This window comes from Lissotriton helveticus, chromosome 9 (assembly GCF_964261635.1).
Source record: "Lissotriton helveticus chromosome 9, aLisHel1.1, whole genome shotgun sequence".
NCBI lineage: Eukaryota > Metazoa > Chordata > Amphibia > Caudata > Salamandridae > Lissotriton > Lissotriton helveticus.
The window spans coordinates 375582531-375608196 of NC_136070.1; the positions used below are offsets into that span (position 1 = coordinate 375582531).

Genomic DNA, 25666 nt, shown 5'->3' on the forward strand with positions numbered 1-25666 from the left:
GCCGGAGGAAGATCCTTCTCCTACCTTGCAGCCAAGACTTGGAACTCCCTCCCCACCCACCTTCGGCGAACCCAAGACCATCTCTCCTTCAGGAAGCAGCTCAAGACCTGGCTGTTCGAGCAGTAACATACCCCTCTCCCCCAGCGCTTTGAGACCCTCCCGGGTGAGTAGCGCGCTTTATAAATGCTGTGATTGATTGATTGATTGACAATAGGTTTCCTGCCTTGGGAGGTGCTAGTATCTCCCCAGACAGGCTATAGTGTATTGGGGCAGGGTGGGTTGAAAGAAACAAGACACTGCCTGGGGCACACAAGGTGCTCCATGCATAGCCCGGTTCAAACCAGTTGCTGGGGCACTCCAGGCCCAGCTCTGGTGCTAAACTGGACATAGGGAAAGGGGTGTAACCACCCCCTTCCCAGGTTCCACCCATAGGAGGGACCTAGCAGGTAATCCAGCCCTTTAGATTAGTATAAAGCTAGGAGCTGTGTCTAGAGACATTAGATTATCCTGAACTGAAACTCTAGACGAAACTCTGGACCTTCGACATTCGCCTGCAACTAGAAGACTGAAGAATCTCCCTTGTGGTCAAGGAGTGACCACCCTGTGCAAACAGGCACCATCAGTGACTTGCCGGTTTGCTTTGTCGACGTTCCAGCCGGAACCCGAAGACTCAGCGACGCAGCCTCTGGACTTCCAGACTTCTCTGACTCCGACCCACATCCATAGCAAAGCTGAGACCCGTGGCGGACACAAGAGACGTGGGACCGGATTACCTGCAGTACCTGATTTTTGCTAACTGTGCAGCTTCTGATGCGTCCTCGAAGTTGTGCATTAGGACTTGAGAAGCCCCAACCCCGAGCCGTAAATGCACCGAAGCTCAGCCCTCCACACTCCATGAGTGCCGCGTGAGGCCTGCGCCTGCATTTCTCCTCGACCCGTCTGTGCGGTTGCTAGCCCGTTGCTAGTGGCCCTCCTGAAGACCTCCTTGTGAATCAACACCGCTTGCCTGGTTGCTCCAGGCTTGCTCCTGCTTTCCTGTAAAGGGGAAGCTCCCCAGACCTTGCTGGTCTGAACAGAAGCCGATCTTCCCTTCCTGGGTGGGTTGCATTTGCCAAGGCTTGTTGACTCCAATCCGGAAGCCGACACCGCCAACAGCGAGATCCTTCGTGGGACAGTCCGTATCCAGCTCCTAGTCATCGTCGACCCCTCCTGGTGCATGTGGCTGCAGAGACAAGCTTCACTTCTTCATCTGTTTGCAGCTCGACATCGCCTGGTTCCTTCCTGGTTCCTTCCTGGTCACTGGCTAGTGACCCAGACTCTGTCCCCTCTGCTTTCAGGTTCTTCACTGCTCCGATCCACCCTTGGATCCAACCGGACATCTTCCTCCTGGTCGCCTGCAGCATCTTTGTGCAGCTCTCCATAGGATTCGACGACGAAACACGAAAGAACACCTATGCACCCGGCTTCCCTGGGTGAGGTAACTCGAGTACTCCGGTGCTCCCGTGGGTAATAAATATCCAAGTATCTTAGTTTAACTGGGTTTTCCTGTAGTCCATCCGGAAGTGCCCAAAATCAACTACTTTGCAAACTTTACGTTCCCGTTGAAAGTCTATGAGAACCCGCGTGTGTGTTTAGACACTGCACACGCATCCTGTGAGACTCCTACTTCCTAACCTGTGGTTGTTCAGTGTAGTCCCAGCGATTCCCTAGGCCCTAGGCCTATTCACCTGTCCTGAAGTGGTTCTTATACCACTTACGTATGTGGTTCGTGAGGCCCCTAGGGCAGAATTGTATTTGTGCAACTTATAGTATGCTTATTGAGTCACTTGTGCTGTATCTCGAACTCTGACCTCATAAAGAGGGCAGAGGGGTTGTGTTAGTAATAAATACATATATATATTTGATATGTACCTCGTGTGGTGTCCTTTCATTTGGTATTCAAGGGGTTATTATTGGTAAAACAATTGGCTTCACATGCTCTCTGAAGTATTAGCCTAAGACTGCTTTCTCCATGCTACCACTAGGATAGCTGGTCTATAAGGTTGACTTTACAACCATCACCATAAGGGTTGTTTGGACTGATACAGTGTGCCCACTAGAATAGTGGACATCACATATCAGGCCAACTTTTCACAGGCCTCTCTCTTATGTTTTCGCCTAATTTTGATGCTCAACACTGATTCACTCTGAGCCACTCCGGCCTTCATAACAGCAGCTTGTCGATCTGCATATTCCTCTGCTCTTGCAGTCATGAGCACTTTCTCCAATTGAGTGTTTCTCGTACCATGCGTCTTCTGAATGAATCAGACAAGCAACCATCAATGACTCTCAGATGCATGTCTTGTTCTGTAGTGTAGTTCCTATCATCCCAATAGGCTCTGCGCATTGGAATAATACCTTCAATAGTATAGGCCTAGACCAGACGTTAACTAGGTCTACTACTGTCGATATTAGACTTAAAGTTTTGCGTTTGCCAGCTTAGCTCAGAGTTCACTAGAAACTTTCTCGAATGTTCAGGAAGGAATTAACTTCCCTGATTAGACAAGAAGGGATTTAGTTTCTGACAACCATAGAACATGACAACTTTGCTCTCCCCTAATCAAGAGTGTATCTCAAGAGTCGTGTGAACAAAAGGCAATTTATTTTACTCAGTCAGTACGTGCATTCTTAGTCTCATCAGATTGTAGAGAAAAGGAAGAGACGGGCGTGTTCAATAAAAGATGTTATTTATTGATCAGTCTCTTTTCTCATACAAGAGAAATGGATCGATATTATTGCAATACTTATAGTTAAGTAAAGTTCATACATTAAAAGCAGAAGTATAAAATAATACTGTAAAAACATTGATATGGTTTCTAAGCCATATGAAGGTTTAAAATGATTAAAATAGATATATACACATATACATTTGACTAAACGTACTCAACTGGTGTTTCTAAATACGCCTACCCCGTGTACCTGACCTAAGTCTAATGCTTGTGCGGGAATAGAAAGTTACAGTTTAAGTTAAGTTTGTTTTGCCAAGTGACTGACTAAAGAATTCTCTGTGAGGGGTTATTCAGTTCTGTACCTGGAAGTTAGGATGAATGAGGGATGGTATCTCTCTCTCTGGTCTCGATATTCCAGGCTGCCTGCGAGGGCTACCCGGAAGCGCCGGTGCTGGATCTCTCGGCAGGAGAAAGCAGCGCGTCTCGTTCTCAGCGCGTCAGGAAGGCGGGGCTGCGCCAGCGGGGTCTGCTCTGCTCTGGGCTTCGGCAAGTATGGCTGCTCCGTCTCGTCACCACCGCGTGTGTTTGCATAGCGCAATGTCGGTAATATTTATACCTTTAAGGTGCCGAGATTGACGTAAGGATGGACATAGATACGTCAATAAGGATGTCATACGACTTGGTCGTTAGCACATTCTTTTGCTGAAGTTCTCGATGAAATCAAAACAATGGCCGCAGGGTTTTTCCACGTTGTCATAGGTTTGATTTGTTTAGAGAACTCCGTATGCCTTTTCAGGGGCTGGAGGAATATCGCTTGTCTAATTAGATCGCAAGCGTTATGACCTAATCAGATAACACGTTCCTGTGCCGTAGTGTGGCTTCGTCAGATAACGGTATCTGCATCATGGGGGTTTGCTGCCTCATGGGCTGACTGCTAGTTAACTTGTTGGTTTGTTAACCAGAATAGGGTCAGGAATAGGGGGATCGATTCAGAACCTATAGGAATACATCACACCCACTCCACGCTAACTATGGACATATTTACTAATCTAGGCATAGTAAAACATAGTATAACATACTATAGGGTATTGTGTATACCTTACCACCCCAAAATACATAAATGCATTTTGAAATTATCAAATATACGGAAAAAACGCAGTCATATGTATAGTATGCACTCAAGCTGTAGAATAATGCTAAAGTAAGCACGTATTTGTATACATTATTGCTAATCGGTATATGAAAATTTACACATGAAATGGCTCTTAATACAGAAAAAAGGTTCGAGACCATTTCATCACAGAATAAAATATTTATGAACATACCAGCGGGCAGCTAATGTCTATAAGCTATCTAAAAATTAGAAATTTTAGTTCTCTAAGAATAGTTCTTACTTTAAGCAGAAGATAGTGTCCCGAAAAATATGCAAAAATATTTTGGGGCTGCTGAACAAATTGCTGTCCGTGAACTGGAGGGAAAATCGTTCATGTGACTTTATTATTAGAGTTGAAGGCCAAATTCAGGGTGTCGGGAACGCCGTGTGCGAGCTTGCTCAAAAGTCTCTATTTCTGCTCTGGTGAGAACATCATATCATTTAGGCTTTCGAAAAAGCTGTCAACAGCTTCCTGGGAAAGTTCCACTAACTCGGAAAAAGGTGTAACCATGCATTCGTGCGCATGATTGTCTCCATTGACGTTCTGATTTGGATTGCTGACAGAAGGTCGTACCTGATCGATGCTGCTTTCATCTTGAACTTCACTACCCCTTAATCGTAGTGGTGAAGTTTCCACGAATGCCGTCATCAGGATTGGTAGCCTTTGAGGGCAGCACAAAGCGTGAGCCTTGATTGGACTCAACAATGTTCCTGCATCCATTGGCGCATCCGATTGTAGCGTCAGACAGGTGTCTAACACGCATTCTTCTCCGCATAGCAGGCACCTTAATACAGGTAAAACACATCGTTGCCACATAGGTCGAAATGATAGAAACCAAGTCATGTTCAGGTCTCTAAGCCGGGTTAGTCCCAGGATTTTTGATATCCGGTCCCGGTATCCAATGGCTCGGATCGTTTCTTCCCTTGTCGCAGGTGTTTTGTCTGTGACCTGGTTTGCCATAACGAAAAATAAGGACTAGGAATAGGATTCCTGCAATCAGTCCTAAAATGAGGGGAAGTCCGCCAAAAATCGAATGGACGAAGTCTGGAAAAATACCCAGTATGGCTTTGAATGGTGTTAATGCCATCGAAAAAACTGTCTTAAATACCTTTGAGACCCCATTGGTATCAGAAATATTTAAGATTTCGTTCAGGATTTCTGCGAAATGTATGGGGGAATTAGTTGATAACAAAGAATGTATCACTGCAGTCGTCCTTGCGACTTGTAGATCATACGTTTCTTTTGATGACGTTAGCCTGGTAGGCGTCTGAAGAAGCACTGTTTTCATTCTGCTTAAAGTGTCTATTCGAATAGAAGTAATTTTCAAGTTGGGCCATGCCCTTGCCTCCCTGTCTGGAAAGGAGCTGGGGAACAATGAGTGTCCACAGCACTTGACTTTCGCAGTCGTAGTTACGAGATAAGGAGTCCCGGGCATAAGACTACAACATCTGCGATCTACAATTAGAACGTAACTCCCATTATAGAGTCTTTGAAAGAATGGTTCTATCTCTGTTGCAGGTGCGCCTAGCTGGTGACATGAAAGGTTATTTGAGTTCCCTTCACAGGCTCCATGCAAACTAATTCCGTTACACAGAAGTGTGCCGCTTAGTGACATCGCACAATTATTGCCACTAAGAAACACTTTCTGTCCTTTATTACTGACACATGCATGTGAATAGGGCAGGTTCCATGTTGTTTTAATGTACCCTTTCCCCAATTTTTCGTACATGCCAGCCTGTATATATTTTTGGCAGTATTGAAACCTGAAGGTTGATATTGGAATATTAATTATCCCATGTATTATCCATTCACTGACAGGTCGTTCTGACATTGTCACTGGTAATCTCTCAAGTTTCTCAATGCTCAGGATTGTATAATCAGCACCCTTTTGTGCCATACTGATTTGTCTATCAGTAAGGTTAAAGATATGGAATAGTGACGTTGTGTTGATTAAACGCCAAGGCACATAGCCTGAACGCAGATTTTGTAACGTCCAGCCAAGCTGTATAATAGAACGCAATTGTGACTGACCGTGTTGTAATAACAGTAAGTCTTGCGATAATATGTCGATTGCTGAAGACACAATGCTGTCCAAAGAAAAAATTCTGGAGGACAGAGTCATTAACCCATTGTCCACTACAGAAAGTGATTTTTCCAAATTAATACGGTCAATTTCCCGTATTCTTTCCGCTGTTTCAATTTGAGTAACCTTCCAGGCCTCATTGTATGCTGCATATACAGAGGCTGCTATGAAACGTTTTTGACGCTGTTTGCGCGGTCCCATAATGAAATCACGCAAGTCAGCACCATCAGTAAGTAAAGTTAGGTGTTGCTTAATTTCTGCCAGTGTGGAAGTTTGTAGCCATTGAAGGCATAATTTGCCCACACTGTAGGTGGTTATTATCCCTGGGTGTTGTCTTTGAGGATATCTAGGGTCTGGCCTGGTCATTTTGAACCCCTGTGTTTTGTTCAGGAATCTGTTTTGACAGTTATTAGTATCTGTGGGCCAGATCAACCACTGTTTCCAATCTGGATGTGTTCTGTTTTGGTTTAATACATAGTTTACGTCTATCTCTTCATCTGTAGAGCTATTGCTGTTCATTGTCGGTTTAGGAATAGACGGTTTATTTAAGTCTTTGATTTTGGCTAAGCCAAGACAGGTAGTTTGTTGAACAGTGTCATTTAAAAATATAATTTGTTCTGGGATCATGCAGGCTCTAAACAAAGATTCTATACCCTGTACTTGCCATTCTCTTGTGCCCCAAACACTTTTCAATTCAACATTTTTGTCCCAATAATCAAAACCAAAGGTATTCATTTTTTCAAAGAATGAGTCTGAATATATCAATTTTGTGTTTGTTATCATGTTTTTTGTCCCTGTCTTATTTGACAATTTGAAATAAAATGTTTCAGCATTACTTGTGTTAAAACCTGAAAAATATGAATATTTGTCGTAAACGGTTCTTGAGCTTCCTTTTGGAGGGGTTGCACAATGTTCCCATTGATTATAATTTAAAACATTTCTAGGTTATGCAGATTTATGTAGAAAATGGTTACCATAGTGGTTGTAGCAATACATACTATCATAATTTGTAGAACCCTGCAAATAATCATGTTTGGTAAATTTAGCAGACATTACTAAGTCAGACATCATATTATTAATGCTTTCGAAGTCCCAATCATCAGCAAATGAGTTTTGTTTTGCAAAGTCACTCAATGAGATCTTAATTTGGTGTGGATATTTCAGGATTTCAACCGGACCATAGAATTGGTAGTCAGTGTTGTCCCATGCTACCCCACCCGGTATAGGATTGGCTGTGAAGTTGACTGAAGAAAGTTCTCTTTTCTCGACGTGTGAAGATGTGTGTGGTTTGAGGATCAAGTTGATTTTCTGACTTGCTGTGTCCATTTTAGCATATTTTCCCTCAATGAAGCGTCCCAATGTTAGTATCATGATGAGCCAAAGTATGAGGATAAATGCACCAAAACCCACCCAAAATTCAATCCATGGAGAAATTAGATATGTTTCTTTCAGTTGTTTCAAAAGTTCTTTAGCTTTATCTTTAAAGGTTTTTGATGATGGCTGTGTCTTTGATTCACTGAAGCCTTCAGAGGAATCATCGAAGTTTATGAAGTAGCCGGATGCAGTTCTGTCAATTGTTCCAATTGCTTCAGGATTACTGTTTCTAGCATATTCACTTGGTATTTCATTGTAAGTTGGTGTGTCTCTGCTAAATGTTTTTATTTGGGTTTTCAGAGGTCTAAGTTCCATTGCATTGTTGCATAGTCCTTGTTGTTCTTCTGTAGGCGTTTCGAATGTGATGAGCCTCTTTGTTAGGACCTCTGTACTGGTAGCAAACCTTGGTGTTCTGCTACTTATTGGGAGTCCACTTGGCCTACTATTTGTTATCGACCACATGATTGTGGTTTTACCAGGTCGATGGATACAACTCGGTTCTCCTTTTTACCAGCAAGCGGCGGTAGTACAACTGATCTTGTCCCGTTGATAGACAAGACAGGAACTGCTTTTCTGTAAGAAGACCCAAATTCCTTCTTTACCGCGATCTTTTCTCTGACTAGATCCCCGACTTTTGGAATCCAGACAGGTCTTGCTGGGACAGGTGGTGGTTCTTCAGTGGTTGTTGGCTGCTGTTTCAACTTTATGTTGCTCAGGTCTTTTCTTGTTTTGTTTAAGTCCTGCAAAATAGCCAAACGGTCTTTGATATCAAAGCTTTTTTCTTTCACCACTGAAGTCTGACTATCAAGGTCAGAGATCAACATCCTAGTTCCAAATAATAATTCGTACGGACTGAATCCCTTCAGAGAATTTCTTGGCAAGTTATTTAGACTACGTTGGACACTTATTAAATGTTTGACCCACCCAGCTCCCGAACCTAATATCCTTTCCGTTATAGATTGCTTTATGCCTTGGTTTTTTCTTTACACCATCCCGTATCCCTCAGGAAGGAAGTGAGAAGATTCCCGCTGTGCTATGCTCATTTGGCCATGTTTCCCATCAGGCTGGAGGGCTAGAGTGAAAACAATGGTCTAACGTAGCATGCTCTTAGCGTATATGCCCTTTAGACTCGCAAATCTTGTATAACAGTCCAGACGTCAGCCGAGTGCTGGTGATCTACATTATAAGTGGAAACTAGCCTGTATATGTTAATCGCAAGCCTTGCTTTTTACTGTTGATTTTTTCTGGAGTGAAATGACACGGTATTACACCGTTTCTCTCACCACTGCGATTCCTGTTGCAGTTTGGGCAGTTTTTTACAAACAGGGTATGATGCAGGCTCATGCCTGGCCACCAGTACCTTGATTGTAGTTCTTCCAGAGAATCTTTTAGTTTGAGGTGTCTGAGACCCTCGCCCATATGTGCGTCTGCGATTAACAAGTTTCTCCTGTCCATGTTTGGAATCACTCTATCCCCCACTCCAGGGATTCGAGCAAAAGGGACGGAGTTTGCATCGATTATGTATGTATAATTGAGTGGATAGTTGATCGGTAGTGCTGAGCAGTCGCCTTTTGATGACGTTTTCACCGCCAGCACTGTTTCACCCTCAATGTATTTTAATGTACGCTTTTTTCGAACTACGGGAGCCGATTTAGTGGCTGCCGCTGTGGCTGTTTCAGCCAATGAATTCCCTGCAACGTGAACGCCATCACGTTGATGACTCAGTGAGTGTATCACGTGAGTCTTTGGTAGTTCTTTTTGTAAAAGAACTATTTGTTCCCAAAGCAGTTTTTGCTTTATTGTTGCACCTGTGTCATCTTTGTAACTGTTTTGAATCCATGTCTGCAAATCGTTGTTATATGATTTGACGCAGTAATATGAATCAGACACTATAAGTGTCGGGAATTCGCGATCCGCATTATCTAGCGCCATTTTCAATGCTAATATTTCAGTTTGTTGTTCTGAATTAGTTTCTACTGAGTGTGTTTTTGTTAATAGAGGTCTTAGTTTACCTCCGCGCCACACTTCTTTTGTAATCCCACATGTGGGGTTGTATGCTTGTTCTCCCCAAACGGGGGGTTGAGCATGTCCGTCTGTATATATTACACAGGCGTAATGTCGTAAAGGCAGAATGTCGATTGGCAGAGGGAATGTTCTTACATATTCTAGATTTTTTAACTCTTCTAGCTCTGGATCAAAGTAGTAGTATACTTTGTCCGTTGTGATTGAATTCACCCATTGTATCCATTCCGGATTCAATGTTGTTGTTGGTAAATTACATGGTGTTGTTAATGCCTCAAAGGCTGATTCTGCTGTTCTGACTGTGATGTGTCTACCGTCCGCTTGATCTTTTTCTCTAGCTATTGCGGTTTGAACTGCATGAACAATTTTATCTTTAATACTGAATTTCTGTTCAGCTTCTGTGTACAAGTGTGATTTGAATGCAATTGGTACCTTTTCTCCCTCATTAGAGGTCAGGTATGTGAATCCGCATCTTCCTGGGATGACTCGAATCACAAGATTGCGCGTGTTATCACGTGTTTCTAATTTTGTTTTAATTAACATGTCTGTTTGTAAGGATCTCAGAATTTCTGTGTGTATTTGAGTCCAACTAGTTCTTTTAAAATCTGGTTTTATCAGATCATAAAGGGGTTTGACCCTTTCTGCGTAATTTGCAATGTATGTTCTTCCGAAATTTAGGAAGCCTAGAATTGACTGTAGGTTTTTAGTGTTCTAGGTGCCTAGAGTACGGCACATTTCTCTAGGAAATTGTCAGCCAGGCTTTTGCCTTCACTTGATAATTCATATCCTAAGAACAGGACTGTCAGATGGGCAATTCTGGATTTTTTAAAGTTGAATTTGTAACCCTCTGCTGCGAACCCAAGTATTATGGTGTTCACTCTTTTCAAGTGAGTCTCCAAGTCATCATCTGTTAAGTATATGTCGTCGACATAAGATAATGCTTCATCATCATATATTTGTAGTAATTCTGTTACTCTCGCTGTGAATACCCCCGGGCTGTTCTTGTACCCCTGGGCCAACCGACAGAATTGTTTTTGAGTGCCATTTATTGAGAACGCAGACAAATATCTGCTCTCTGGTGCTATGTTTTGACAAAAGAATCCATTAGATATGTCTAATGTTGTTTTGTATTTTTTGCGCACTATGTTATTCATTAGTGCAGCACTATGCGAATTTTGCACTGCAAAAGTTTTGCAACATGAGTTAAGGTGTCGGTAATCCAAAACTAGACGATATGAATTGTCTGGTTTGGAGACCGGAAACAAAGGGTTGTTCATTTGTGAGGTGCAAGTTTCAATCACCCCCTGGTATTCTAGCTGATCTAGTATTTCTTTTACCTGTTTTTTAGCTTCTTGCTTAATTGGGTACTGCCTTTGTGCAGTAGGTTGTGATTTTAACTGGATTTTGTGAGGAGGAGAGTCCTCATCCCATCCTACGTGATTTTTATATAAAGCAGGAGCTTGAGCCACTGCCCACTTTCTAGCAAGTGTGTATTTTTTATGAATTGGGATATGATTTGAGAAGGCAGGCATAATTACTTCTTCGCCATGAGGGCAGTCCCTGACAAACTCTGGTGGCCAGTCTTTTTCAGCTAGAAGGATGTCATAGCCCTTGGAGAGATTATCCCAAAATAGTCCCCTTATTTTTCTAGTCTTATCCCCCTCTATACGTAATGTTATTTCATATATTTTGTGAGGTTTGCTAACTCTGGTGTCTGCAGTTTCCACTTGAAGATATTCATTCGTGTCCACTGTCTCCAGATGATTCATAAGGACTTTGCGAGCTATGCTCACTTCTGCTGCGCTGTCTAGCATTGTCTGAGCCCATTCTCCGTTTCTCAGTTGTGTCCTCAGTATTCTCGGCATTGTTAACTACCTTGATACTGGCTACCTTTTTTTTTGGGAAATTGTAATTTCTTTTTTAGATGAGCAGGTTCCTTGTCTTTGGACTTGGCGTGCTCTTCTCTTTGTTCTGATCGTCCTCTTCTTTCCGATTTCTGCGAGGAAGTCTGAAAAGATTGAGAGGGACGTGTATCAATTTCTTGATATCTATCAGGCTTCTTTATATTATCCCTATTTCTAAGGTTATATCTTTTCCCAGAGGGGTCACTCTGGGGTGACCTGTGTCTTTGGTTCGGAGATTTTTCTTTTCGCCTAGGAGACCTTCCTCTGGACTGGAATTTCTTTTCTTTAGGATTGGATTGTTTGTTTCCATCCCAGTTCTTTTTCTGTGATGTTGAATTATTATTAAAAAATATTTTTTCAGGACTTTCAATCAGTTGTGGTTTTACTGGTATTCCACCTAAACTATCCCTACCTAGTTCCTCATAGGATTTTTCTATGATTCTGGCAATTTCAGCTGGTTGGTCTGCTATATCTGTCTCTTTTAACCTCTGGCGGATCGCCACGTTTACTGCTTCTCCCTTGATGTTGGCTAATAATATAGCCGAGACCTGCTTGAAGTCTTTTAGTAATTTCATACCAAGAGTTAAAGCGGGTTCTGGACCATATTCGTCTTGAATTTGTTTTAGCACATCTGGTATTACCGAAATGGATGGAACACCGTGCGTTTTTGTGTAAATGGAAGCAAAGACTGTACCCCAAGTGTCACAGTCCTCAATGTGTGGAGCGATTCCCATTGGAAGACAGATAGTCAGAATCCTGTGTTTTTCTAACGGGGTGGTGTCTGGAAACACCGCCTCTATTTGGGTGATTTTTTGTGCTAGCCAGAATGGTATTTGTTCCCGTTTAGCCGGTACTTTACCTAGGCAGGACTGTATGTTCTGCGGTGTAATTTTATTTGTGTTCCCCTGGTGAGGGGTCAGCTCTGGAATTTTAATTGCTGGTTGAATTGTTGAAGTCCGCATCACATACTGGACTAATTGTCTATGTACTTTTATTAATTGCTTTAGCTGTGTTAAAAGCTCTGGTGCAGGCATTCTTTCGATGTCTGGATGTGGTGTGTATCCGGCTAGGACCGGCCACGTTGCTCCTGGTCTACCTAAAGGACCGAGCCTGGTGATGTGATTATTATGTTTTAGGGCGCCATCAAATAAGAGCAAATGCTCTTGAAATTTGAGTGGTACTTCCACCTCCTCGAAAGGAGTGTAAATATCAGGAGGTTCCTCTATTTTGTAATAGTGGAAGTACTTTGTTACAGCATTTGCTGCTGGAAAATTTATCCATGAATAGTATACCTCTGTCTGCCGATATTCGTGTGCCTCAATTACGAATATGACTGTACCACCTCTAGGTGTCAGTCCGTTTTCTATAAGCTTTAAGGTTATAGATTTCCTTTTGATGACCGGGATGAGTATTATATCCTGGTCTGCTTCTTGCAGTGCAGTATCAGCTGCTGCTATTTCAGCTGCTAATCTAACTGCCTCTCTTTCATCATCACTGTCTACCATTTTACCGACAGGATGGTTGTTTCTTTTGTTTGCAGATCAGGTTTCTTATGGAAACAAAGATTAGATGCACAATATTTTGGAACAGTGTATCCTTCAACGTTGACTAAACCAAGAACCATACATAGGAGTTCCCTCCTGCGAGGTCTGGCGGATATGACCTTTCACCCACTCCAGACGTCTTTGGAGTATTGTGGGGCAAAGGGGTCTGAGTGAGAAAGCACGACTGAGTTACTCTAAATGTCTTACGTTAGTTTTATCGCCCTTTCCAAACGCGTTGGGCGCCATGTAGTGTAGTTCCTATCATCCCAATAGGCTCTGCGCATTGGAATAATACCTTCAATAGTATAGGCCTAGACCAGACGTTAACTAGGTCTACTACTGTCGATATTAGACTTAAAGTTTTGGGTTTGCCAGCTTAGCTCAGAGTTCACTAGAAACTTTCTCGAATGTTCAGGAAGGAATTAACTTCCCTGATTAGACAAGAAGGGATTTAGTTTCTGACAACCATAGAACATGACAACTTTGCTCTCCCCTAATCAAGAGTGTATCTCAAGAGTCGTGTGAACAAAAGGCAATTTATTTTACTCAGTCAGTACGTGCATTCTTAGTCTCATCAGATTGTAGAGAAAAGGAAGAGACGGGCGTGTTCAATAAAAGATGTTATTTATTGATCAGTCTCTTTTCTCATACAAGAGAAATGGATCGATATTATTGCAATACTTATAGTTAAGTAAAGTGCATACATTAAAAGCAGAAGTATAAAATAATACTGTAAAAACATTGATATGGTTTCTAAGCCATATGAAGGTTTAAAATGATTAAAATAGATATATACACATATACATTTGACTAAACGTACTCAACTGGTGTTTCTAAATACGCCTACCCCGTGTACCTGACATAAGTCTAATGCGTGGGCGGGAATAGAAAGTTACAGTTTAAGTTAAGTTTGTTTTGCCAAGTGACTGACTAAAGAATTCTCTGTGAGGGGTTATTCAGTTCTGTACCTGGAAGTTAGGATGAATGAGGGATGGTATCTCTCTCTCTGGTCTCGATATTCCAGGCTGCCTGCGAGGGCTACCCGGAAGCGCCGGTGCTGGATCTCTCGGCAGGAGAAAGCAGCGCGTCTCGTTCTCAGCGCGTCAGGAAGGCGGGGCTGCGCCAGCGGGGTCTGCTCTGCTCTGGGCTTCGGCAAGTATGGCTGCTCCGTCTCGTCACCACCGCGTGTGTTTGCATAGCGCAATATCGGTAATATTTATACCTTTAAGGTGCCGAGATTGACGTAAGGATGGACATAGATACGTCAATAAGGATGTCATACGACTTGGTCGTTAGCACATTCTTTTGCTGAAGTTCTCGATGAAATCAAAACAATGGCCGCAGGGTTTTTCCAGGTTGTCATAGGTTTGATTTGTTTAGAGAACTCCGTATGCCTTATCAGGGGCTGGAGGAATATCGCTTGTCTAATTAGATCGCAAGCGTTATGACCTAATCAGATAACACGTTCCTGTGCCGTAGTGTGGCTTCGTCAGATAACGGTATCTGCATCATGGGGGTTTGCTGCCTCATGGGCTGACTGCTAGTTAACTTGTTGGTTTGTTAACCAGAATAGGGTCAGGAATAGGGGGATCGATTCAGAACCTATAGGAATACATCACAGTTCTTCATTGAACTCGCTGAATTTGCAGTGCTTAATGAGCGTGTCAAGTCTCTCAGCTAAATCATCCATCATCTTACCTGGTTGCTGTCTTGCTTGGTTGAACACGTGCATTTCATAATCAACATTCTGCATTTGATTGATTTGGCCTCTAACGTCTTCTTGATTTGACGGTATGATACTTCATCAGCTTGTGATATTTTCTTTATCAATTCTTTTACTCCATCACCTGCTAGGTTCTTTAAGTATTTGATTATCAATTTTGTCATCTACTTCTTCTAGAGCCTTTATGAAGTCATCGAACATTTTGATTCAGGCAGTCCATTAGGTGCTAATATTCTGCTCTTTGGCAGTAATGAATGGTGCTGGTGGTTTCAGGAAAGGGGCTGCACTGTATTTGACACTTCTTTCGGCCTCTGTTTGTCTTAGTGTGTACTATTCAGACAGTGTTTGCTGCACCAAGCAATCCATACCATCGCCAAACACAACCCCTGTGCTTGCATTTGGGGCACCACACTTGATCGGAGGTCATACGGCACTATCTTCTTTCTTGACAATGAGTACTGATTCTGTCTCCTGTACCAGATTATTACCACTCTCAACTTTATGCATGATACCTAGTTGTTGCTCTGTGTAACTTGGTGGCGCAGTATCTCTTCTTTCTGCCTTATCAGTGATTTGTGTTCCTCTACATGGCCTTCACCTCCTTCAAGGGCCTTTTCAGAACTGTAACAGCACTTTGACTCTACATACACCACCGTTGAGTGCTTCTTGGGGTGCATGTGGCACACATTAGCAGTTTTCTGGACCACATCAAACTTTCAGGGAGAGCAGTCTGGTATTTCAGGGCACATATCCCCTAGCCCGGGAGCATGCAAAGAGCCACCCCACACACGGACCTTGGTTTGCACATCTTTATTCAACTGCATGCAACCGTCAACTGAACGTACTGCGTTATGATGAACTTTGTGTAACACACCCAGATTAAGTAATGCCTGCATGGAGTCCGCGAAGGACCACTAGATTCCTCGTGCGTATAAGCACACAACACAATAGCCCCCATTCCTTGAAACTCCCACACCTCTATCCTCTGCATCCACCCTTTGAAAATATTAGTGTAATTCACATTCATTCATCCATGCTTTTACTCATCTTTGCATTTACAATAGCATCAATTCACACTCCCCACGTATACATTTTCCAAGTGAATAAGTATTTTCACTAAACTAAGCCAGGCCTATTTACTCTGCCAATGCTTGTTTGTTGTGCTTGGTGACATTTGTGTCAGAGAACAAGCTGGGAAAGTGAAGACCTCCATCTGACTATCATTTTGGTTGCCTACCAAATAGCTCTAGATCTCTGCAATAGTTATGTTTTACTGCTGTATTTCCGATTGCGAGCTACCAGAGATTGTTTTTTAAATATCCTTCGGGCAGACAAATAGACGCTTCCATCTTATAGGTCTAGTATATCAATCAGGCATCTATAATAATGATAATGTACACATGATGTTACAGGTCAGCAAACTTAGTACACGTCTTGTTTTTATTTAAACATAATGAATATGAATAGCAATGTATGCTTTAAGCATAGCAGATTATGTTTAAGAGGCATTTTTTCGATTTCTCAGAGGATGAGGAAGTAATGTTGCATTTTCTTTAGAATAAACAGCGGTCTCTCTTTAGTTTATGTAATTGTGGCGGCCATTTTTGAAAGTCTATAACCCCAACAAGATCTACGTTTGAATAATGCAGCTGTGCCACGATAAAACCAACTGCCGGAATGGATGACAGCTCAAGGGTCAAGAAAAGTGAATCTCCTACAACTGCGGAGGTTAGTTGAACCACTATGACAACTGACTTACGATACATGCACTTAGATAGCTAAAATGTTCCTTCCGGCCATAATGAATTTGAAAATGGCTCTTGCGAACACCACAACGCAGTCTAATCATAATTCTTCGTTGTTACCACGGCCTGAAAATGTGATCGAGTGTAAGTAATAATTGACATCACTTTATTACAATTATGTTCCTTTATGTGCCCTCCTATTTTTTTTAACAAATATTCCTCATTATTGTCTACTGTCATTGCGTTGACTTCATAGCGAGAGAAGACTGCAGATTGTTAACTATATTTACATTTGTACGTTCGTAATATTATAAAAAGTTTTCCCTCCTCATTTTGCTCCGACCATAGATTGTGGTGAAAGTGGAACCAGTCCAGCGTTTCAACTTTTAGTTGTTACCATATGTTTGTTTTTGTTTTTTTGTACTTAATGGGAACCCATTTTTTATAACGCTCCATTTTCATATTTAAGATATTCACTTGCAGTCGTGATTTTTAAGTTTGAATAGAAAAGTAGAGTGCAGCGGTACAACCGGGAAGTTACGTGGGTATTAACATAATGGAAATTATAGCAGAGATCTACAGAACGGCATTAAGTAAGACTTTGTTTTTCGTTAGGTAGTGTTAATCCCAAGTCTGGACATACAGCAGCATTCTATTTTAAATATGAAAGTACAATCATGTCAAAGAAAGTAGCATATAGCAAGACCAACCAGTCCAGTTTTGCACCAAAAGGCCTGAGCATGTTTTGATTTATGCATGCAATATTGTGATAAAAAGATAATTCCCACGTTTTGTATGGAGTGTGTGCAGTATTCTAATCTCTATTAATAAGCATATGTATTTAATTCTTCGACTGATCCACAAACCCATTTCCTTCTTAATATAGTGCAGGAATATATGCCACATTTAGAAACAGCAAAGAGGGAGATTTAGAGGAAACTCGTGTACAATTTGATGTTCCCATTACCTTGCATTGATGGGAGCAGCTGAAGTTTTGAGCTAGATGTCTCTAAAATAGCAGCTTTTTTTCTTTTTAAAGTCAAGTTCTTCCGACATTTATAGAGTTTTTCTCTCCTAAATCATACTTCAAGACAAGAGCAACGTTGACATTAGCGGGCAGGGCCTTCATACAAGAGTCTAGAGCCATTCAGTTAAAAGGTATGTTCATTTTTTAATGTGAGGCCCTTAGTTTACAGCAACAGAAGGTATGTCCTGTCAATGCTCCATTCTCCCTCCAGCTGTCCCTAGCCCTGGCTGGCTTCCATCCCAAAGCACACACTCACAATCTAGTACATTGTCCACGCTCAGCATTCTAGACTCCAGCTCAGACCCGCAGGGAATGGAAAAACATAGGAAACTGCGCACCTCTCTTTTTTGACAAATATCAAAACAAATAACAGCCCTTCTCTTGCAAAAAATGTATTTGGAATACTGAGCCCAGCCTCCCTCTCTTGTCGGTGGTGTTGGCAGCACTCCGCTGTCCATCCTGGCATCAGGGGCTCTGGAGTTGGGATCCTGGGCCCCAATGTATGAACCGGCCTGGGGTCCCCAGGCGCTCTGAACGCTGGGGAGGCGATCCCACGCTACCCCCTTCTGGCATGTGAAAATCAAAGATTCTACATGCTGCGACTCCCGGGTCCTGGCCCACAACGGGGGATTTGGAATAGCTGGGCAGCGAAGCTCCACGTGCTCCGGGATAGTACTGAAGGGTCAATGGCCAAATCCTTCTCCTGCTAATATCTTAGGCCCTGTTGAGCCATTTTGATCCATCTTGGGCTCATTTTGCTCCTGGTGGTGAACCCTGGTGAGTACATTCCTCAGGCTGTTTGTCATCCAAGGCGACAAACTTTGCAGGGAGCTGGTTCCACTGCTCCCTGCAACAGCATTTGTCCTCGGTTTCCTCTTGACCGTCCCTCCTCCTTAGTGCACAAGCCCACTCTCTCCCCCCAACTAGTCCTTAGGAGGTTTAAGGGTACCAACATCCCTGGTACGGGAGAGAGCATCACTGGCCTTGGTGATGCAACTATTGTTAGAGTCCTTAGTCAAGATAGATATCAGGGGTTTCCCCCTTCCAGCTGTCCATGGCTTCCGTCTCCAGTCCCAGTGTCCAGCAGAAAGTCACAGCCAAGTGTGGGAAGGCCTTTGTTCTTGCTGCTGGAGATCAATGTAATTAACTTGGCATAGCAGCATGACAAAAGGCCTGGGCTATGATCCTGAGCAAGCCAGAGAAATATGATAATCCTGATGACACATAAACTGTACAGATATCCTCTCTGAACCCTCATATTTGGATTTGGCATACAGTTTGATACGCCACTAGTCACTGTGGACCAAAGGGAAGTAAAGCTACATTCTAAGGAAGTCTTCCCCATAGGTGTTTAGTGGCGTGTCACTGCATACAAAACAGTACTCCACGCTGACTTTCCCTATGAGTGTACACTAACATTATGATGCCTACCTCAGGTCAATATCCAATCCGGCAGAGTTCTCTCTGTGCCAAGCTACCTGTGTGCAGATACCAGGCTGCGCACAACGGGAGTTTCCCATGTGCAGCCCGTACACATGTGCACATGCGTGCACGCACATGTTCACATGTAACTAGTCAACAGCCTGTTATCCATGCTGCATCCCTGCAGCCTTATCTTAAACAGATGAGATGCCTCTCTGTTCCTGGCACTGATTTTGCCACCTCTTAGGCCTTCACTAAGGCAGTGCCAGGGGTCGTAAGGGGAAAGCCAAGGAGCCCAGCTGCTACCCCTAAATTATGTCCATGCTTGAGGCTGGTTTAGTAGTTGGGTGTTTACCAGCAGACGAGTTCCGTAACACACTCCTGTTGTGAGCAAATTACTTCCTTGTTGTGCTGCATTTTAGAAATTATACTTCTTCCCAAATGTATTCATCCACATAGTTAATCCTACTCTTATATGCTCATTTAGGATGATAATCAATGTGATAATCTTTAATTAGATCAAATCCTCATTATTTCCAAATATGAGTCAAGAACTAGCTATAATGCGTTTTGGGGATTTCCCTTGCACTGATGGAGCGAGGTGGCAAACACAAAATTTTGTGTACCCCTCATGAAGTCAATGTCCCATAACAATAATGTTTACTAGTTGCATGTTTTGTGAAAAATAATCAACCATAGAGTAAGATCCACACATTATTTTATTTTTAATTTTTAAATTATACACGGGGAATACTAATTCTGCTTATATGTCACAATAATACTAGCTAATACGTATTGTTGTTGTGTTGTGGACTAATGCATAGCTTCAATATAAACAAAATGCTATTTAACTCTTTCGATGCTGATGACGGAACCACTCCGTCATCAGCTGCGGTGGCGCTGTGCTGATGGCGGAGCGGTTCCGTCATGGCCCGGATTCCGCGCCTGCGCTGGGCGTTCCATTGAGCGGGCGGGGCCATGACGGAACCGCTCCGTCATGAGCACAGCCCAACCACGGCTGGTGACGGAGCGGTTCCGTCACCAGCATGCGCCCGCCGCGCTGCCGCCTGCCCCCTTAGCGCTGCAGCGGAATAGCCGCCGCAGCGATGTGGTTTTTGTGCTTTTGTATATGTTTTGTGAAAAGAGAGGGTCGGTTATGTAAGTATTATTATTATTATTATTATGCTGTTTTGTTACGCGCTCAATTACTGCCGGAGTATCCTGGCGCGAAGATGAAAAAGAAGAAACAGAATAAAAAGGAAACCATGAAGAAGACACCTAAAAGGCCAACCTAAACAGATGTGTTTTCAAGTATAACACGCATTTGTGTGGCATATTGCTAGGTAACGACTAATGGGAAACATTAGCATGGGGGGAGGTAAACAGAATGGGTTTCATTACTATAAATTAACATGGATTTTTGTTTGTTTCTATGATAGTTCCGAATGTCGTCTGTGAGGCCTAGTGAGAAAATGGCCGCTCTGAGCTACTGCGAGTGGGTATTGGTCTGCGCAGGCGCGTCAAAGATTTCTGCCAGCGCAAGTGAGCTGACTGTGCTTGAGGGAGAAGTTCAAGGTTGCCTCACCCGGAACCTAGGATGGGTGCCAAGCATGAATGATCGAATATCCAAGCCATGGGAAAGAAGGGCAATGTTGCTAAAATGCAATTTGCCTAGGCCACGGACTGCCTAAACAATAGACTTTTATAATATTAGCGGAATCATGTGAATAACAAATGCTGTAATGGTGAGGAAGTGCACATCTACCCGAATTTGTCCAATCAGAATACAAGATGGTGATGTTAGTTACTTTTCTAGATAGATTAAGTTGAGAAATAAGGTATAAAAACCCCTGGACTTGTAAGGTTGGGGTCGCTTTTTCCATTTCAATCGGAGATGCTGCCCGTTTGCTGACCGATTCCTGGATGTAAGAACTCTTATGTTTTTTCCTATTTGTTTGCTTTGCAGGACTGTTAGGATAAGATGAGGGTGTTAGTCAGGGATGTCAGGAGAGATTGAATTTGGAACTATCTGTTCTTTGCTAAACTTTACTGAATTCTATAATAAAGAGATTTTTCTGAGCTCTTAATAAAATTATCATGTTTTTTAAATAAAGTTTAAGAATTACTGAATAAAGAATCAATAATTAAGTAATGTTGGACTTACTAAAAGATTGCTGTGAATAAAAATTAGAGAAATGAAGAATTAAAAGCTGGTCTTTGTTTCTTCCTATGCCTAATTTTCGTTCTAGCAGATTCATTGCCATTATGGTGGTGTGTCTGAATAAAAGTGTTTAATATGAAACCATGGTAAACTGTTTTTGAACTTTAGTGTAAATATTAAATATGTTTTAGACGCTCCACCAAATGTTACAGCATTTCTCCATTGTGATTCACCAGAAGCCTTGAAGCCAAGTGTAAGTGAACAGGGTAAATGCGCAGTGTTATGGGCCTCACTGGTGCATGTTTTGAGTGTTTAAAGGTTTCAGGGAAATGGTGAGTGATGATTAGAAATAATTTCTGGAGTCGCGCTGTAGCAGTTATAGCTTGGTAGCTGAGTAGTGGTTGCTAAGGAAATTAGCTAGGATTATGTATAAGGTGCTATATATATATATATATATATATATATATATATATATAGTATGATGTACAGATTTATGACTAACATCTGTTGAGTTTGTAATACGTTAAATGTGGTCTTGGAAAGGCTTCATAGAGTAGGGTGAAGCCAGTGCCTCCGACTGCAGGTGGAGGAAGTGTGGCAAGGTTAAGTCACACAGTGCATTAGTCTGTTTCAAAGAAGTAGTATTGTCATATACTGCGGTGGTATTGGCGTATATCACTGTTTAGGGACCTTAGGTGTGAAAGGATAAATGTATAGTGAGGACAGTCTATGAAATTTCAGCCTTCAAGTATAGGGATCATTCCGTGCTTCCCGACTAAAACTTACTGCTGGGAGAGTAATAGGTCTTAACTCAAGCTTGATTGAAGGGTAAAGGGAGTGGCGTCTCTCTTTTGCTAACAATAGAGGAATTCTGTGGTGGGTTAGTGGACGCGCTGCCTACTGGTAAAACAGAGTTCATGTATATGTGAATAGGGTTTTCTGTATGAACGTGTGTAAATGTAATTGCAATACGCGTTCAAGCGAAACTTTGGGATTGTCTCTAAGGAGGTGAAAAAGATCTCTGTGTGTGCTTTCCTAGAGAAGCAAGATCGTTATTGCCTGATAGAAGGGTAAAGCCAGTAGTGTTGCTTTATCGGCGAGTCTAAAAATTCTGAGGAAATAAGCGTTGTCTATTCCAGTTACAGAATACTTGTGCGATTGAAAATTCTATCACTTTATTAGCGAAACAGATTAGTGGAATTGTCTTGTGTAAGTTACTAACTGATTTTGTAAAATATCTTGTAAATACGGCTTTCTGAAAAAACCCTGTAAAGGAGGGGTCAGTCGGCGCTGCAGAAGCCGGAGCGCTGGTGACGTCAAAAGTGTCGCGCTGAGATTGGTCTGCGTGACCAAGACAGAGTAGGAGCTGATTGGTTCATCACAGAAAGCAGCATAAGCTATTGGTTAAGCACTATAGTGACGCATCGTGTTCTTACTGGTGCATTAGTGCGAACCGCCCTGTGATAGGTTGGTGTTACGGAATCAGCAACAGAATAGTACGCGATCTTTTGAAAGAAGGGAAAGTTTATCGAGAATGTCATTTTATTAATATGACAATGACAAGAAGAAACCTTCATGGTTTAAAAGACTGAAAAATGTGTTTGTAAAAGACAAGGAGGTAGTTACAAGAGAGGGAAAAATACTTCCTTCACCGAAAACACCTGCTTCTTACATGTTGTCGAAATATGGATATCATACATGTGTTTGGTTGGATAATTGGATACAGTATACCAAAGATGATGGTGTGTTAGCCTTTCCAGAAGGAGGATCGTTTGATGTGGCAATTTTGAGGAATTTGAGAGACAAAATAATGAAACTTGAACCGAGACCTAGACCAACTCAGTTTGAAGCATTGGTTGAGTGGGAAGATGAGATGCATCAAATGGAGATCAAATCGAGAGGCTGAGTAGGCATCTTAGACCAAGAGGTAGAGGTAGAGATTTGTGGGGAGAGACCCATGAGACTGGGATGCGGAGATGGAGAGACAGTAATATGTGCGATGGCATGTATCCGGTCAGATTAGTAGAAGAATATGAGGGACTAAAAAGTGTAGAGAAGAGAAGGAATATTGATTCAGGGAATCAAGGCTATGGTGACAGTGAATCAGAGGATGCAGTGTTAGAGGAAATATTAAATAGAAGACCGCCACCATATCAACCAAGTCCTTTACGTACTACTCCGAATGCCCCAATGATAGAAGAAAAAGTTAATAAAACACCAGAACAGCCATCAAATTTTAGAGATTTTCCTGAAAGAGTGGAAACGAGATATGTCCCGAGTACACCAATAGGAGAAGCTAGAATTACAGGTACCCCTGTGCAAAGTAATGATTTACACAGGATTGCTCTAAGTCCAGAAAGACAAAACAATGAGCAGCCAAGTATGTCTGAATACGAACGATCCGCACATGAGTTGGTTCAGAATCTAAGTAGAAATATGAAAGCTGTAACTGTCCCAGTAACGATAGGACCTGTGATACCAGTATTTGATGATCAGAAAATAAGAGAACCAAGACTAACAATCCCATTACAACAAAGCCTGAAGAGAGCAATAGAAAGTACTTATCCAGATTTATCAGATATAAGACAGAATACAAGTGTAAATCCACCAGAATTAACTTTCAATAAAAATTTGACATGCGCGTTCCCGACAGGAGCAGAATCTGACTCTGCAACTCCAGAGAGAAGTACAGACAAAATAAATTTAACACAAACGCCTAGAGATCCAACAGACAGAGAATTGAGTGAATGGATTAAAACGCTAAAATTAAAGGAGCAGGAATCAAAAGTGCTGGATGTGGCCAAACTAAAAGTAGATATGGAGGAATTAATAATTGGAACAATTGGGACAGATAGATTACAAAATTACCAGGATGATGAGCTCATGTTTTTATGTAAAAGTATAACATGGAGAGCTAAGACAATGTATGATCAATTGGAAGAAGTGGCAAGTGAATATGGAATAGAGTTTGCAAAAATAAAATCATTGCAGAAAACTTATAGAGTAGATTTTGCAGAAAGAGACATTGAGAACATGAATACTGCTGGAAGATTAATTCAGATAAAAGATTTAATTGTTCTTTTGCGAAAATGGGGTGATGTAGGTAAATGGCGAGTCAAGTGGGCAAAGAAGAAAGAGGAGACTAGTGATAAATAAACATTAGCTTTTCCCGTTAATGAAAAAGAAACAGCGGTAACTGAATTCCCTATGAGAGAAGTTCCTGGAGGAGGATATGTACATGTTCCTTGGAGCAGACAAGATATATTATCATTTACAAATGATTTCCCTAGATTAAGAGAAAAACCAGTAGAATGGTACTGACAAATTGACAGATTTGTAAAGGTGTCAAAGGTATTGTGGATTGATTTGGAATGATTATTTGGCATAGTGGTGCCAGCAGATTTGTGGACAGAATGTAAAATATCTGTGGATTGGCCAAGAGAGGAGTATCCTAGGGATGCGAAGACAGGAGCTCCATCACCGGATGTGATGAGAAAGTATGAACAAGTGATAGTGTGGTTGAAAAACAAAATACCTCCAAAAGAGACTGATTGGGTAAAGATAGATAGGACTACTCAGGAGCCGAAAGAAACTGTGCATTCATTTTATGAAAGGTTGTTGTTGGTTTTCAAACAGTATAGTGGTTATGAGGAATTAAGTGAGAAAGACATGAGCCATTTTGTGTATAGATTTATATATGGATTAAGGCCAGAAATTTCAGATATGATTAGACATAGCATGATGGATTGGCAATCGAGTTCTGTAGACAAGGTATTGAGACAAGCAAAATACTGTAGTGAAGAGATTGATGCGAAACAAAAGAAATTAAAAGAGAAAGCTATGTGGGCACAAGTGAAAGTAGCAGAACAGCAAGTAGCACAAATAGAGAACAAGAATGTGGGGGATCAGAGTGGGTTTAAAGGCAAACCTAAATTGGTGGGGAACATTGATGAAATGAAAAAGAAAACGCCATGTTTTAATTGCGGCAAGGTAGGGCATTGGAAGCGAGAGTGTAAATGTCCGCCTAGAGTTAATGGGGAACATACATCATTGAATCCACAGGTGCAGCTTGAGGTAAATCAGCAGCAGTCACAGCAACAGCAGATAGCAAATCAGCAAAGTCAGGTGCCACAACCGCCACTGCCAAATAGTGGAAATCAGCAGAAATACAGTGCAGAGACAGGATTCAAGGAGGTGAGCAGGTAAAAAGACCGCAAAGAGTAAATGCGTGTCCGCAATATTGGTTGCAAGAAGAGAATGGCAGTGAGCCGGATGAAAGTTTCTGACGGTGCCTGAGGGAGGAAGAAGAGTGTATGCTTGGAGCCACTCTTGAGGTAGATCAGTCAGGTCCATTTGTGAGCAGAAAGGTGAATGATGTGGAAATAACTTTCCTAGTGGACACTGGTGCCAGGTTATAGGTGTAGCCAACAGACAAATACTCCCTTGACAAAACCAGTTGAAATAGAGATTGGGACATACAAGGATATGCATCGGTTTGTGGTGTGCGACAGTAGTCCTGTTAATTTGCTAGGAAGGGATATATTGTGTAAGATGAACTGCGCCATATACTGTTCACCAAATGGCATAGAATTGCAGACTCCAGATGAAGATAGTTTGTATAAATTGACAATGCTCATGATTGAGGCAGAACAGGATAAATTGTTTCCTGTGTTTGATAAAGAGAAAATTCCTATTGAAAAGAGGCAGTAAAAGAAAGTGTGTGGGATTTCACTGGAAAGGATATAGGTTTAATGAAAGGGGTTGATCCTGTGAAAGTGACCATAAAAGAAGGTGCTAGC

At 42.0% G+C, this 25666-nt stretch overlaps 2 protein-coding genes across 2 annotated transcripts in view; both read left to right on the forward strand.

The window, feature by feature from the left end:
• Positions 1–16174: 16174 nt before the first annotated feature.
• The window catches only part of GSKIP (GSK3B interacting protein), a 299217-nt gene continuing 289725 nt past the window's right edge, over positions 16175–25666 (forward strand). Inside the window, exon 1 of the mRNA XM_078660123.1 lies at positions 16175–16240. Coding sequence (XP_078516249.1) covers positions 16190–16240 — 51 coding nt within the window. The 5' untranslated portion in view covers positions 16175–16189. The remainder of the gene's footprint in view (positions 16241–25666) is intronic.
• Positions 21177–24889, forward strand: LOC144782762 (uncharacterized). Its single transcript, XM_078662067.1, has 2 exons — positions 21177–23752; positions 23833–24889. The coding sequence occupies exons 1-2, from the start codon at positions 22836–22838 to the stop codon at positions 23867–23869; spliced, it is 954 nt and encodes a 317-aa protein (XP_078518193.1). The 5' UTR covers positions 21177–22835; the 3' UTR covers positions 23870–24889.

What these genes read in the sequence shown, in the direction of transcription:
- LOC144782762 (XM_078662067.1), top strand. Translation starts at nt 22,836, where the DNA reads ATGCGGAGATGGAGAGACAGTAATATGTGCGATGGCATGTATCCGGTC. An exon ending in TACCAGGATGATGAGCTCAT is followed by an intron (nt 23,753 to 23,832) that starts GTTTTTATGTAA and finishes AATATGGAATAG; the next exon opens with AGTTTGCAAAAATAAAATCA.